Source organism: Podarcis pityusensis (assembly GCF_964106645.2).
Source record: "Podarcis pityusensis genome assembly, chromosome: 3".
Lineage (NCBI taxonomy): Eukaryota > Metazoa > Chordata > Lepidosauria > Squamata > Lacertidae > Podarcis > Podarcis pityusensis.
The window spans coordinates 33853441-33867188 of record NC_138026.1 but is presented as its reverse complement, the minus strand read 5'-3'; the positions used below and the strand labels follow the sequence as shown (position 1 = coordinate 33867188).

The following is a 13748-nucleotide window of genomic DNA, read 5'->3' as shown; positions in this document are numbered from 1 at the left end:
CTGGAAACAATTAACACAGAAATGAGGGTTAAACCTCCACTAGATTCTGCTAGATTTCTGGAAGTAGATTTTACACCCTTTGAATGATCACCTAAAATGCAGAAATTATCAGGTAAAGAAACATTGGGAAACTGGAATAAAGTGCTGTCTGAATGCCGTTTCATAAGATTGTATGTATCTGTGTGGGAAGGGGTTCATGTCATAAGTTTGTACCGGACCCTGGCATCAGTAGAGCTTATTTTAGTTTATTACCCCCCCCCCCAATTGCATTTATATACCACTTGGTTGTAGAAAAAAAGCCTAATATGGAATGGTATCTTGATACAAAATTTGTGTTTCCTAAATTTGATGTGTGCGTTTTGGGTTTCTCTATGCAGAACCTCTCAGACACGGCTTGCCCAAGACATTTTGGCATCTGAGGAGAACCACAAAATGGCATCACCCCTCCCTACCAGGGAAGAAAGGGTGAGTAAAGATCTGCATCAGGAACTGGGGGGGGGAATAAAGATCTACATGGGGATCTGTTGGCCCTATGGATCATGCCGCCTGAGGAGGATACCTCACCTTGTCTCATGGGTGGGCTGGCCCTGTTCTCAGAGTAGAAGAACGGCAAGTACTTCTAGCAGGAGTTATGTATCTTGAAGTATTGGGAGAAAAGCTATAGTCCAGTGGGAGGGCATCTGCTTTGTATGCTGACTAGCTGACAAAAAGAAAGAAAAAGGGATTTCAGTGACTGTCTTTCTATGCATAAATACCCTGGTTGAATCCCCAGCACCTCCAGTCAGGGTTGGGAAAGACCCCTCTCTGAAATACTGGAGGGCTGCTGCCAGCCATTGTAGACCATCGTGCATTAGATGGACCATAGTCAGATGAAGTACAAGGCTGCTTGCTATGTAAGTGGATGGTATGGAAGAAATAATCATATGGGGAAACTAGATAATAAAGGGAAGTGGGGAATCGGGGAGAGAGCTCTGAAGAGAATATAAGGAGAGACAGAAGACCAAGTCAATCCACGTTTAACAATTTGCCATAACCAGATCATCTGCATGGGCTATATTAAGACCCCAAACACTGCTGCAATTATGGTGAAATTTCTGGTGCAAATAGAATGGGTGTATAGAGTAAAAGCAAGCACAGTGCATATAATTTGTCATATGAGAAGATGATGATCTCAGGCATGTGCATTTCAGTGTTGGGGTGCTGTGGCCAAAGATAGATATCCCATTGCCTGGGCATACAAGGAAAAAATAGATGCTCCTGATGTTCTGCATACATATTATTTTTTCTATGTGGAAATGCAAGACGTTTGCCACTTTTAGAGTGGGCTCAGTCTGTTTCTTGCAGTATTGTATAAAGTTTTTAAAGAAAGACTTCTTCCCTTTTATTAGTAATGCAGAAAAAAGCCACAGTTAATTAAGTCACCACAGAGATAATTAACTAAGTTTATTCCAACCAGATGTCGCACTCGTGAAGAGGGCAGCCTCTGTGTTCTAGGAAACCAAAGAGAAAAAGACCCTATTAAAAAAACACAGTTTTATAAGTTATTGGTATCTCATGTTTTATAAAATAGAAAGAGTGAATACATTTAGCCAGCAGAGAAGAAATAAAGTGGCATGTCGTATAGCAGCAGGCTACAGACGTTTCGTAATAAACTCTCACCCAAAAAGGGAGAGCCCTTTTAACAAGAGTTTTTGGCTAATATAAACACAAACTGGTCAGTGCAATAAAACAAAATAAAAAAATGAGGGGGTCATCATAAAAAAGGCATGACAATACACTGCCTCCTGCTTCCACTAAAATTGTCCAGAGGACTGATGCAAGGGACGCATGCCCAGGAATTGAGAGGTAACAAGGCTTTGTTCTGCCCTGCACAATGCGGAGGAGGCTGTAGCTCAGAGGTAGAGCATCTGCTTTGCATGCAAGAGGTTCCAGGTTCAATCCCAGGCATCTGCAGGAAGGGCTGGAAGAGAACCCTGTCTGAAATCCTGGAAAGCGCTGCCAGCCAGTGTAGGGAATACTGATGAATATTCCAACTCAGTATAAGGCAGCTTTCTATGTTCCTAATGACCAGGTGGACCTTGGCTCACCAGGCATCCTCTGGAGGTAATGAGAATTAGGATGGGGAAGAGAGGAGAAAGTGAGCTATGTTCTCCATTGAACTGTCCTCCCATTAGATCTGATTTTTATTTTTTTTGCTGGTCAGCAGTAAAACCCACAGAGACTGTTCTGGGCTATGTCAGGTGTTGGTGTGGTTGCTCGAGAGCAAACAGGCAAGACTCCAACCTGTCTTTTCTGGACTTTATTATTAGTACAAACTATTTACAGTGCAGAGCGTCGCAAGCCCATGTCTGCTCAGTCACTAGCAGAATCTGGGAGTGGGCGGTCCTTATACCTTCCCCAGCATAACAGTCGTGTGACCCCCATCCTTCTCCTCCCTTCCCTGCGCCCAAACCTACTGTGCAGAGTGGGCGCTGGCAAAGGGGGACTTGCCTCCCCTCCGCTTTGCTCAGGCTCGGTGTTGAGGCTCTCCCTAGCATCTTCTGGTCCCTGCACCCCCTCCCCACTGGAGGCGGGGCTTCCCTCCTCGCCAGAGGAAGAACTGCTTTGCAAGATCTTCGAAGGCTCCCTGTAACACAACTGCCCTTCCACCTCTCACCTCTGAGCTGATGGCAGTTCCCTGACAGGCTAGTAACATATTGGGGTATAGCTGGGGGTCTTTAGTCAAGATCGTGGTTGGGAGAGAAAGGTTTAACTCCCCTTTCCACATGCCACAATCCAGTGCCCCTATACACTTTCCTCCTGATACAAGGAATCAAGGCAACTGTTGTTGTTGTTTAATTCTGAAACTTTTCTTGTATTTCCTGGGCAAGAGCAGAGCTCATCCTTCTCCTGGCATCTTTCTCTCTCTCTCTCTCTTTTCTCCCCGACATGTGAAATTCAAGAAGGATCCCCTACTGAGTGTTATCTTAATCAAAAAGGTAGCACTTGAGGGCTTTCTTTCTGCTAACAAGTCCCACTGGACAGCACAGCCTCTGTGAACCTTTTATGTTTCACTCCAGTTAATACAGAAAAGTGAAACTTGTACAGTTCGGCTGTAAATTAAAATGTTAGAAACTTCAACTTTTTGTATTAGGCTGGTTGGTCTGGAGGTTCGTTTTCTGTGATAAGATGACTGTGGTATGAGACCTATAATTCAATTAGTTGACCTGATCTTAGGCATGTTTACTTGGAAGCACCATTATTCAAAATCACTGGGTCTTTCTTTGAAGTCGATCTTTATGAGACTGGGAACAGGTTTTGGCATGGAGCAAAGGATGAGGGTCCTCTTGAACATTTTATAACTATAAAGTAGGACAATATTATTATTCTGATATTGCAGAGAGAAGAGTAGACTGCAGATGATGTTGATGGTGTGTTTGTGTGGAATCAGTACAGAACCGCAGCTTGTTCCTGTTGCTGCAGTCTATTACTCATCAGGTAGATCAGTGTACAGCACAGGGTGTCGGACTAGACAACTCTTTGGTGTGCTCTAAAAGGAAATGCATTGCATGGGATTGAGATAGATTATCCTTGGGGTTCCTTCCAGCTCTACAGTTTTTTTTTTATTTTGTTCATGGAACATTCTCCTTGAACACTCTCTAGTTTGGCTGTCTGCCTCTCACAATGTAATCCTTAGCTTGTTTCTCAGAAATCTCATTAAGTGCAATGGGGCTTAATAATAATAATGTTAATCATGTTAATGTAATGAGTGTGTCACTGCACTGTTCTAAAACTATGAGGCTATTGGCACTTCAGAAGAGGATTGTTTAAAATTAGCTGTCTGCCAGGCCTAGGGACAGTCATTGCAACACATAGAAGGGCCCTCTAAGTGGTGGCTCCCCAGAATTGGAATGTCTACTCTCTTGAAATCTGGCTGGAACCAGCACTGGTTGGGTTTGGTGCCAGCTTTAGTCAGACTTTAACTGATGTGGGTTCTTGGTGTGTAAGACCACTGATGTTTGTAGTAAAGAGTTGTTGTTGTTTTTATATGATTGGCTTTATATTGTTTTAATGCTTTTATTGGCATTGATGCATTTTTAAAATTAAATTTGATGTACCTTTCCCTGGGTCACAGGGTGAGCTATATAAAATAAAATAAAATAAGCCTGAATCCCCAGACAGCCACCCCAAGTTTCAATATCATTTTATTATTCCATTGTGTCTAGAAAATGAAAATAACACCAGACTCCCTGGGATGTTACAAAGATAAATAATATGATTAGGATGTTACGTTAAAGTTCTGAGAGACATTAAAATACTGGCATAGAACAAAGAGATATGTGTGTATTGGGATACTAAATGTGTGATGTGTTGGCAGTGTAGAAAGGTACTTGTCTGAATGAAATAGACTGCCTGTACTCATTTGCTTAAATGATTCTTAATTGGTGGGATGGGTATTACTAATTTTGAGAGGTATACTGATTTCAAAATGGGACGTTAATCAGTTTTATAGGTTTCAAAATGTGAAAAATGAGACTCCTCTGTTAAATAAGGATGAAATCACCAATAGAAGGGATAGGAGAAAAATGAATGGAGCACTGGTGACTGAGGGCAGGAACTGTGAAGAAACATCAGCCAATGGGAATAGGTTTTGTATGTCCCCTGAATGCAGCATGCAAAAGAAATAAAGGAAACCTAAGTGCATAGTGATATATTTATTTATTTTGCTTAATATTGCAGTGTGGTTTTGTCTACTATTAACAAAACATGCCAAAGGCACCAAGGTTTTGCCTATTCCTGAATAATATTTGTCTAATAGCATAGTTTGTTTGGGTCACATTGACGCATATACAAAATGTATATCTCTGTTTGAAATGTCAACAAGGAAAGTCACTTGGAGTTAAAAGAACTGAAGCCTGAGCAATGTTAGGATTTTTAAGGATGAAGAACCACAATTTAGCTATTCTAGTGCCTCTGTTCAATTCCTGATTGTTGCTTGTGTTAATTCTTGATTGTGGCATATTTCTCAATAGTTACCATTTTATCTGTTGCGCAACTGCAAGTCCTTGTGCACCCTGCCATGACCAATAAATTCTCAACCACCTCCTTGCACATAAATATTCCTTTTGAGCCTCATAAGAAAAATCTAAAATGCAGTACTGAAAAAAATGGGCACTGAGTGGAAAACAGAACCAAATTCTCATGTGGCAAGCTGAGTAAAACGGGATTAAAATAGGATATGAATGTGTGAGGTTAAATGTTTCTTACTTTACTTTGCTGCAAGAAGGGGGGGAACCATCCTGTTCACCCCACAATTTGCGAAGAATCTCTGGACTTCTCTAGCTAAAAGGTATATTGAGGATACACCAAATCCAAGAATGGTCTGACACTAACAACAAGATATTAAGTATATTTACTCAGAAGCAAGCGCCACAAAATTCAGCCAGACATTCTATAGTGAGTAACTATGTACCTAGATATTACAAGGGGTATATGGTTACTGCTGACAAACAGTTGCCCTCCCTGGTCACATTTTGTAGAAGGACCATGTGATAGTGTAGTTGGGCATACAGTTGGGACTTCAAGAAGGTCAATTTCAAAAAGCTCAAGGAACTACTGGGTAAGAGGTCCTTGCAGACTAGAGGAAGGCAAAAGTTGTTCCCATCTTCAAAGAAAGGGAGGGAAGACCCAGGTAACTACTGACTGGTCAACTTGGTGCTGATACCAGGAAAGGTCCTAGAACATACAATTAAATGGTCTGTGAGCACTTAAAAATAGAATGCTGTGATTATTGAGACCCAGCATGGGTTTCTCAAAAACAAGTCATGCCAGACCAATCTCATTTCTTTTTTCAATAGTTAATAACTTTGTGGATCAGGGTAATGCTATGGACATAGTGAAGCTCCTGATTTCAGTGAAGCTTTTGAGAAGTCCCCCATGACATTCTTGCAGAGAAGCTGGTGAAATGTGAGTTGGTGAGGGATGCATTTCACATATTAATTTCAGCTAACTAACAAATCCTTTGGCTGTGGGTATCTGCCGAATGCAAATCCCTCTTGGTCCAGGACTGCATAACAATCCAATGCTCCAAAAACCTTTGCAAAACAAGAATGTGCAAAATTATATTGCATAAAAGGATACTTGCCTTCATCTCTTTTTTCTTTTTTTCTTTTTAAAAAGGACTGTCCCCTCAGCTATAGAGTTAAGCTATGCAGCAGACTTCATGTGCTGATATTTGCTCTCCAATAACACATTCAAAACAAAACTCTGCAAAGTGAAGTGAAGTCATATATGAAAACTCTGAAAATAGATTTATTTGCCCTTGACTTCAGACTTGAGCAAATCCTGTACAGTTCAGATCTCAAGTGCATTTATAAAATTAAAATGAAATCAAGCCAAGCTCACCAAGAATGCTCAAAGCAAGGTGGGCGAGGGGGGACTGAAAGGAAACTTATTCTAATTTGCATAAATGTATAATTGGTATAGCCCATGCACACCTTCAATGATAAACTACCACAGATGTGTAGGATTGTTAGAAAGCTAAGGTGTGCCCTCCAGTGTACAGATGTTTTTAAATCCCATGCTCTTCTCCTTGAATACTGTAATTCCCTTTGTGAACATTACACACAGATTATGCATGGTGCATGATATTCAATCCTAAACATTAATATTTTTTCTCCAAAGAATATCTTTAGAGCTCTTCCCACCCAGCAACTAGATCTATAAATAATTTACACTTTGCCTAAAGTCAGACAGTCCTGCTATTTAATATGTTCAGTTGCAGTTAAATCTCTAAATCTTTGGTGGCAGATGTGTGGTATTCATCCAAATGAAAATGCAAAATAAACAAAGTATGCTGCGAATTACAGTACATTTCCATAGAATGTGCATTGCAGTTACTACCTGTTATGTGGATTAAGTTCCTTCCAGATGCATTCAATGGTGTTCACAAAAGCATCCGTCTGTAGCATACAATGCTGTTCAGCAATGCAAAGCCTTAATGGGTTAAAGGACATGCCAAATTCTTGAGAAGTCCGTCTTCTGAACAATTTTTGGATCAACCTGCACTCCCAGTGCAAGTTAACAGAGAAGCAGGTTTACTTGGAGTGGAGTACATTGTACCGGTTTTGGGTGGAAGCTTGTTAACTTTCATTGGAAAATGACATTTGAAGTCAATACTCCCCCTTTCATCAAAAAGTGTATTTCAAACATGCTACCTAGACAGGACAAAGATTGCATGAGCAATTACATTACATTTCAGTGTGGGATGATGTGCAAGAGCAATTGACTTGATTCATTTGATGTTGATACGTTTGGATTCTAATAAGGAGTAACTGCCCAGAAATGGAGTTTCTATCTCAATCCTAGAAACCATAAAGGGATTACTTTGCACGAAATGGATTGTAGTGAACGTAGCAATGAAGAAAATGAGGGACAGAAAGCATTGTGGAAGTAGTGAGAGAGAGAGCTGTAGGAACAGTAATGTCTGGAATGACAGACCACTTCTTGTAATGCAGCAGCCAGATTACTGGCTGGGGTTCCATTTAGAACTCATATCACTTCTGTTTTAAAACAGCTGCACTGGTTGCCATTTCATTTCTGAGCCCAATTCAAGGAGCTCACATTGGTGTTCAAAGCCCTAACTGACTTAGGTTCCAAATATCTGAAAGGCCACTTCCCTACAGATTGGTGGAGGAGACCTTCTTAGTTATTTGCTTGCCCTTAGAAATTTGGGTGGCAGTGGCCCAGGAGAAGACATTTTCTGTGGTTGCCCCTGAGTTATGGAATACCCTCCTCAAAGCAGTAGGTCTGTCTCCTTCATTATGTAGTTTCCATCATATGCTGAAAACACACCACTTTACCCTGGCTTTTGACACCTGAGATACATATTTTTAAGACTCGCACTATTCTTGTGACTGTAATAATAATAATAATAATAACAAAAGTTTTTCATATTGTATTTTTAAATTGCTGTAACCCATCTTGGGACCTTATTGTGAAGGGCAGGTCAGAAACAACAACAACAGGCAATACTTTGCATTTTGTGTCTGCCTGCCACTCCAAACATAGAGATCAGGTTTGGGGAACTTGTATCCTTCCAGATGTTGTTGGGCAGCTCCCATCATCCTCGAGCAGCCAGAATTTGCATAAACATAGCAGCACAGCCAGTGAATGTGGGCTTGCAGATTTCAGCAGGGCAGCAGCTAGTATCTAAATGTATAATAGGGTAAAACAACAAGATTTTTTTGTGGGGTGGGGGGGCAAGGGGAAGATAAGAGTTTGTGATTATTACTTCAGTGGACTAGTGCAGCGTATACTGAGGCCTAATACTAAAGTCAATGTGATGGAACAAGTGTAAGAAAATAATTTGTTCTGTTATATTCATTGTTAGCGTGAAGGTAATGCTTTGGAGAGGATGAAAAAAAAATCCAATTTTATAAATCTATGGTCTTTGCTACACTTTTACTTTCTTCAAGCTTAACAACTGCTCTGAGACTTTAAGTTCTTTTATTGTTAGGGGAGTTCATTTTCTGTTCTATCACTTTTTAAAGGAGATGATCATATCACTGAGAAATTTGCCATAGGCGGAGAGAAGGGAACAAAACAGCACATCCTAGGCTTGTTCCATTTACTGTTTTTGGAGAAAGCAGCCAGCAGAACATTGCATCTACATTTAGCTTCAGGGAAGGACTGACACAACATAACACTGAGTTAAGATTCTGGGAGAGATAGGTTCAACTTTATAGTTCAAACACACACACACACACAGAGAGAGAGAGAGAGAGAGAGAGAGATCTTCAATTTTAATTGCACCACCGTTCCAGTTATTATAATGCAAGATTGCAAAATGAAGTCAAGGTTGTTGGATCTAGATCGTGTCAGCATTCCCATACCTTTGAGAGTTAGAATGAATTGCACAAGGTACATATTTCCCTGTCACAGTGCTATAAAGGAAAGGTATCTCGAGAGCTGGTAGAGTTTTCACTTTCATGCAACTCTTACAGGTATATAGTTGCAATCTCAGCATCTGGAGAGTGGGGTTATCAGGTCACCTGGAATAAGGGGTAACGATAGGAACTCTGGATGGGCTGCATTAATAGCTTCCTGACAAGCAGAAATGTAGTACAGCATTGTCCGTCACTGGAAATAAATTTGGATACTAAGGGGTTATCTCACCTGTGTCAGTGACTTCCATTCACATGTGTGTAGGCATCAAAATGCACAATATGCTGCCGAAATGACATAAGAGAAGTGATACCACATGTCATAGGGAAGAGGGGACAGCTCAATATGAAGGTGGAGATTTTGATGTCAGCCTTATACCATTCCTAACACTATTATTATTAACTTATTTATTTATACCCTGCCTTTCCCCCTGACATTATCTCAAGGCGGCTTACAGATAAAAACAAAGACTGCTAAAAGTACAGAAAAATAAGTAATTAAAATACAATTAAACACTGACAGAATTAAAAGAAGAAGAGGAGGAGGAGGAGGAGGAGGAGTTTGGATTTGATATCCCACTTTATCACTACCCTAAGGAGTCTCAAAGCGGCTAACAATCTCCTTTCCCTTCCTCTGTGAAGTGAGTGAGGCTGAGAGACTTCAGAGAAATGTGACTAGCCCAAGGTCACTCAGCAGCTGCATGTGGAGGAGCAGGGAATCGAACCTGGTTCACCAGATTACGAGCCCACTGCTCTTAACCACTACACCACGCTGGCTCTCAGGGTCTTTTCCAGGGAGTCTTCTCTTCTCTTGAGGTGGCCACAGTATTGGAGCCTCAGCTTCAGGATCTGTCCTTCCAGTGAGCACTCAGGGCTGATTTTCTTCAGAATGGATAGGTTTGATCTTCTTGCAGTCCATGGGACTCTCAAGAGTCTCCTCCAGCACCATAATTCAAAAGCATCAATTCTTTGGCGATCAGCCTTTTTTATGGTCCAGCTCTCACTTCCATACATCACTACTGGGAAAACCATAGCTTTAACTTAAAACTATATACATATATAAAATCTGTTTAAAACCTCCCAAGAATTACAATAAAAACAAAATGGTACCAACACTTTAATTAAGTCAGTCATGAATGAGTCAACTCTCACTGAAGGAAGCAGCCTGGAAAAGAGAGAGTTAACTGTCATGCAGGATGAACAGCGGCTAGAGCCAATTCCCTCGCTCCTTGGAATGCTGGTTGCCAAGGGAACGGATGAGGGTGAGTGGGGAATGCTGCCAAAGCTCTTGGAAGTTCCAACAGGTGGGAACAGAGACAGATAGTGCCTCCTCGGAAAAGAAAGAGGTTGGAGCTGACCCAATCAGTCCCCGTAGCCGGCGAATGGTGGGGTTGCTAGACCGGAAGCGAAACAAAAGACGTAAGCTTCGTAAGTTCAATTTCCGTTTTAGAAACCGGAAGAGATCTTCAGAAGGATCATCTTGATTGATGATGGCGGAGGCTGTATTAAGCCCTCCAGAGCTATCTGTTGTTTTGACAATAAATCATCCTTTTTAATTAACTGCGCTTACTGTGTGATCAAGCTGGGGACTGGACTCCTGACACAGCCAATCCCCCAAAGCCTGCTGGAAAAAGAAAGTCTTCACCTGCCAGTGGAAGGACAGCAAGGAGGGAGTCAGTCTAGCTTCTCTAGGGAGGGAGTTCCAAAGTCTGGGAGCAGCCACCGAGAAGGCCCTCTCTCAAATCCCCGCCAAGTGTGCCTGTGAGGGTGGCAGGGCCGAGAGAAGGGCCTCCCCTGAAGATCTCTAAACTTGGGCAGGTTTGTATGAGGGAATAGAGTATTTCAGATAGCTTGGACCTAAGCTGTGTAGGGCTTTATAGGTCATAACCTTTGGAGTTTGAATTGTGCCCAGAAGCAGACCAGCAGTGAGTGGGAGCTGTTCTAGCAAGGGAAGTGTATGCTCCCTTTAAGCAGCCCTGGTGCAGCTTTTTGAGCCAACTGGAAGTTTCTGAGCATCCAAACGGGATGTAACTAGCGAGTGTGTCACTGTGGCCAAATCAGACGTCTCAAGGACCAAGGCCGTACCTGCAGCACAGGCTTAAACTGCACTCCTGGCCACTGCAGAGACTAACCTGGGCATCCAGGCTCAGGTCTGAACCCAGGAGCACACCAGAACCATGAACCTGTGTCTTCAGGAAGAGTCCTACCCTATCCAGCACAAGCTGAATCCCTGTTTCTTGTTCTGCCTTCCAACCGACTAAGAGCATCCGATTGATATGTGTTGCTATTCAGCAGTAGATATTGTGTTTTCCTGGGGAAACCAGCAGCAAAAACAAAAACACCCTCTCAGACCCATGCCTAGAAATCACAGAAAAAAACAGAAGTTGGGCAATGGGCAGTGGGACTTAAATTAGCTGTGTCTAACCTGTTCCATTGGTTTCAGTCACTCTTACAACTAGCTTTAGCTGGACTAGGGCAATTTTTGTAGAAAACTTGGCTATCAGTGTATTGAAATAAATAAAACATGACTCAAAAACAACAGTGGGGTAACAAAAGGTTTGGTACAACGAGATTCAAAATGATTCTTTCGAAATAACTTTTCAGCTGTGATTCAATCCTCTTTACATTTGCACTTCACCTTCCTTGTGGTCAAGCTGCATCCCATTACATTTAAAACGCACAAGAGTTGAAACAGTTTGGCTGTTAAGTGGCATGGCGATGCCAAGCTGAGAGTGTAAAACACAAACTTTATGCTGTGCATGCACAATCTTCCAGGAGCCTGGTGGGGTCATCTCCCTGGACTGGGATGCTAATATACCGAGATTATATTTTAAAATTGCAAACACAGCACACAAACTCTGCCAAAGATACCACATTTAGTTTTAAAGCATGTGCTTTTTCATAAAGTTTTTAAATCTTTTAAAATGATTTTTTTATTTTTTTAAAAATAGTACCAAGAGAAGCTACTAAAAGAATACATTGAAACAGTTCATATTATTATGCTAAAGGCCCTATTAAACTGGCAGCATTAACTATGCACTCTAAACAATTGTTAAAGTTCTGGAATGAGATTCTGAAATATAACTCGTGCTTTCATAAATTTTTATGGTGTCATGAAACAGTGATATCACTATAGCTCAAAACACTTCTTTTAGAGGGGATTTATTTCAGCAGAGAATAGAGATGACCTTGCCATCTTCTATAAGATGATGTGATGGTTAAACCATTTTTACTGTCTACATATGTAGCCTTATAGAAAATGACAAAAGTAGAAAACTTGTGAGCCAGGAGACTAAATGAAGCTTATTTATAGGACAATGCATGGCCTTTTCCATCAACAGGGCAGAGATGGATGTCGCAGGCTGCCAGGTTTCCTTGAACAACCTTTCTAAAATATATCATATAGATTTTTCAGTGTACTAGAACTGTGATTGTTTCAGATGCTAATTTTCTGCTGAGTTATACCCTTGCCTCTACAGGGGTGGGGGTGGAATCCACAAACTTAAGCAGTGCTTCATTGTAGCTAACTTTCCTACACCTGTGGCCTGCAAAAGGTGTGGAAGTTACCAACTTTTCACCTGTAGGCTATCTGTGCATTTTTAAAAAGTGTTTTGAGATTGAAGGACCCAGTGTGCCTTGCGTTCTGCTTGCCCCCCACTCTGTTCCACTACTACAGTAAGTAAGGCAGTAGTATTTCCTCCCCACAGGTGGCAGAGGAGAATGGTGGTAGAGTGAAGCTCAAGGCACAGTGGCTGTCTCAGCAGTCCCACGTTCTCAGATGTTTTAATTCAGGAATAGGGAACCTGAGCATTGTTGGATGGCAGCTTCCATCAGCCTCGGTGCATAATAAGGGATAAGCAGCCTCACATGCTTAAGTGTAATTAATGCACTATGGGGTTAAAACCATAGAGTAAGCTGTCCTGCCAGGCTTAGCTCCCCTTGGGAGGGACTATGTAATCAAGCCTTTGTTTCGCTCAGTCTATCTGAGAAGCTCAACATATGAGGAGGTCTGAGCTGGTTGCTGTGGTTCAGACTGTGTGGCTCTTGCAAGCCTCTCTTGAGTCCCTATATGAATAATTTATTATTATTTTATCATTATTATTTATTGAATTTATATACCGCCCTATACCTGGAGGTCTCAGGGTGGTTCACAGAATAAAATCAAAATATAAAACCACAAAATACATAATCAAAATAAAAACAACCCAATAACTCCATCCCCATAAAAAACCCCACATTTTAAAAGGGCATAGGAATTTAGGAACTTTCACCACTGTAAGTCAAGTTTTACTGCCTGTGCAACTTTTTCTGAATGCTGTATGGGAAAGCACATGAACCTGACCTTTGGTAAGTTAAAAACATGTGGTTTTCTTCTATGCTAGGGAACAAGGCAAGTTTTGGAACTCAGAAGGGCATATTTTAAAGGTCTAACATCCTATATTTCCACGCTTTGCTACAAATTCTGTGATTTTAAATCTCTGCTGGGGTTCTTTTGCCAAAGAATGCTTGCCACAGTCTTGGCATCCAGGAATTCTTCTTTTGATATACCCGTTTTTTTCCTTGCACCAACATGATACAGGGCTTGAAGTAGGAAACCGTGGCAACACAGCAGCATGGTTGGGCAAAATTCAGAAGGACAAACTGACTTCTTATGAGAATCTGTACCTTGGGCTTGGAATCATGGACATCCTGATACAGAATTCCTCCAGGAGGCTATGACTATAAATTCATCCACTGACACATTGCATTCACACATAGCCAGATACATGACACTGCTAAGCAGTATTTCCTATTAGGTAGGAAAGATGGGAAGGGACGTGGGTG

General features: G+C 41.4%; 1 protein-coding gene across 4 annotated transcripts in view; it reads left to right on the top strand.

Moving 5' to 3' along the window:
• The first annotated feature begins 417 nt into the window (after window positions 1-417).
• The window catches only part of KHDRBS2 (KH RNA binding domain containing, signal transduction associated 2), a 448147-nt gene continuing 434816 nt past the window's right edge, over window positions 418-13748 (top strand). For all 4 annotated transcript variants that reach the window (XM_080998036.1, XM_080998034.1, XM_080998037.1 and 1 more), the window contains exon 1: window positions 418-465. In XM_080998036.1, coding sequence (XP_080854162.1) covers window positions 433-465 — 33 coding nt within the window. In that variant the 5' untranslated portion in view covers window positions 418-432. The remainder of the gene's footprint in view (window positions 466-13748) is intronic.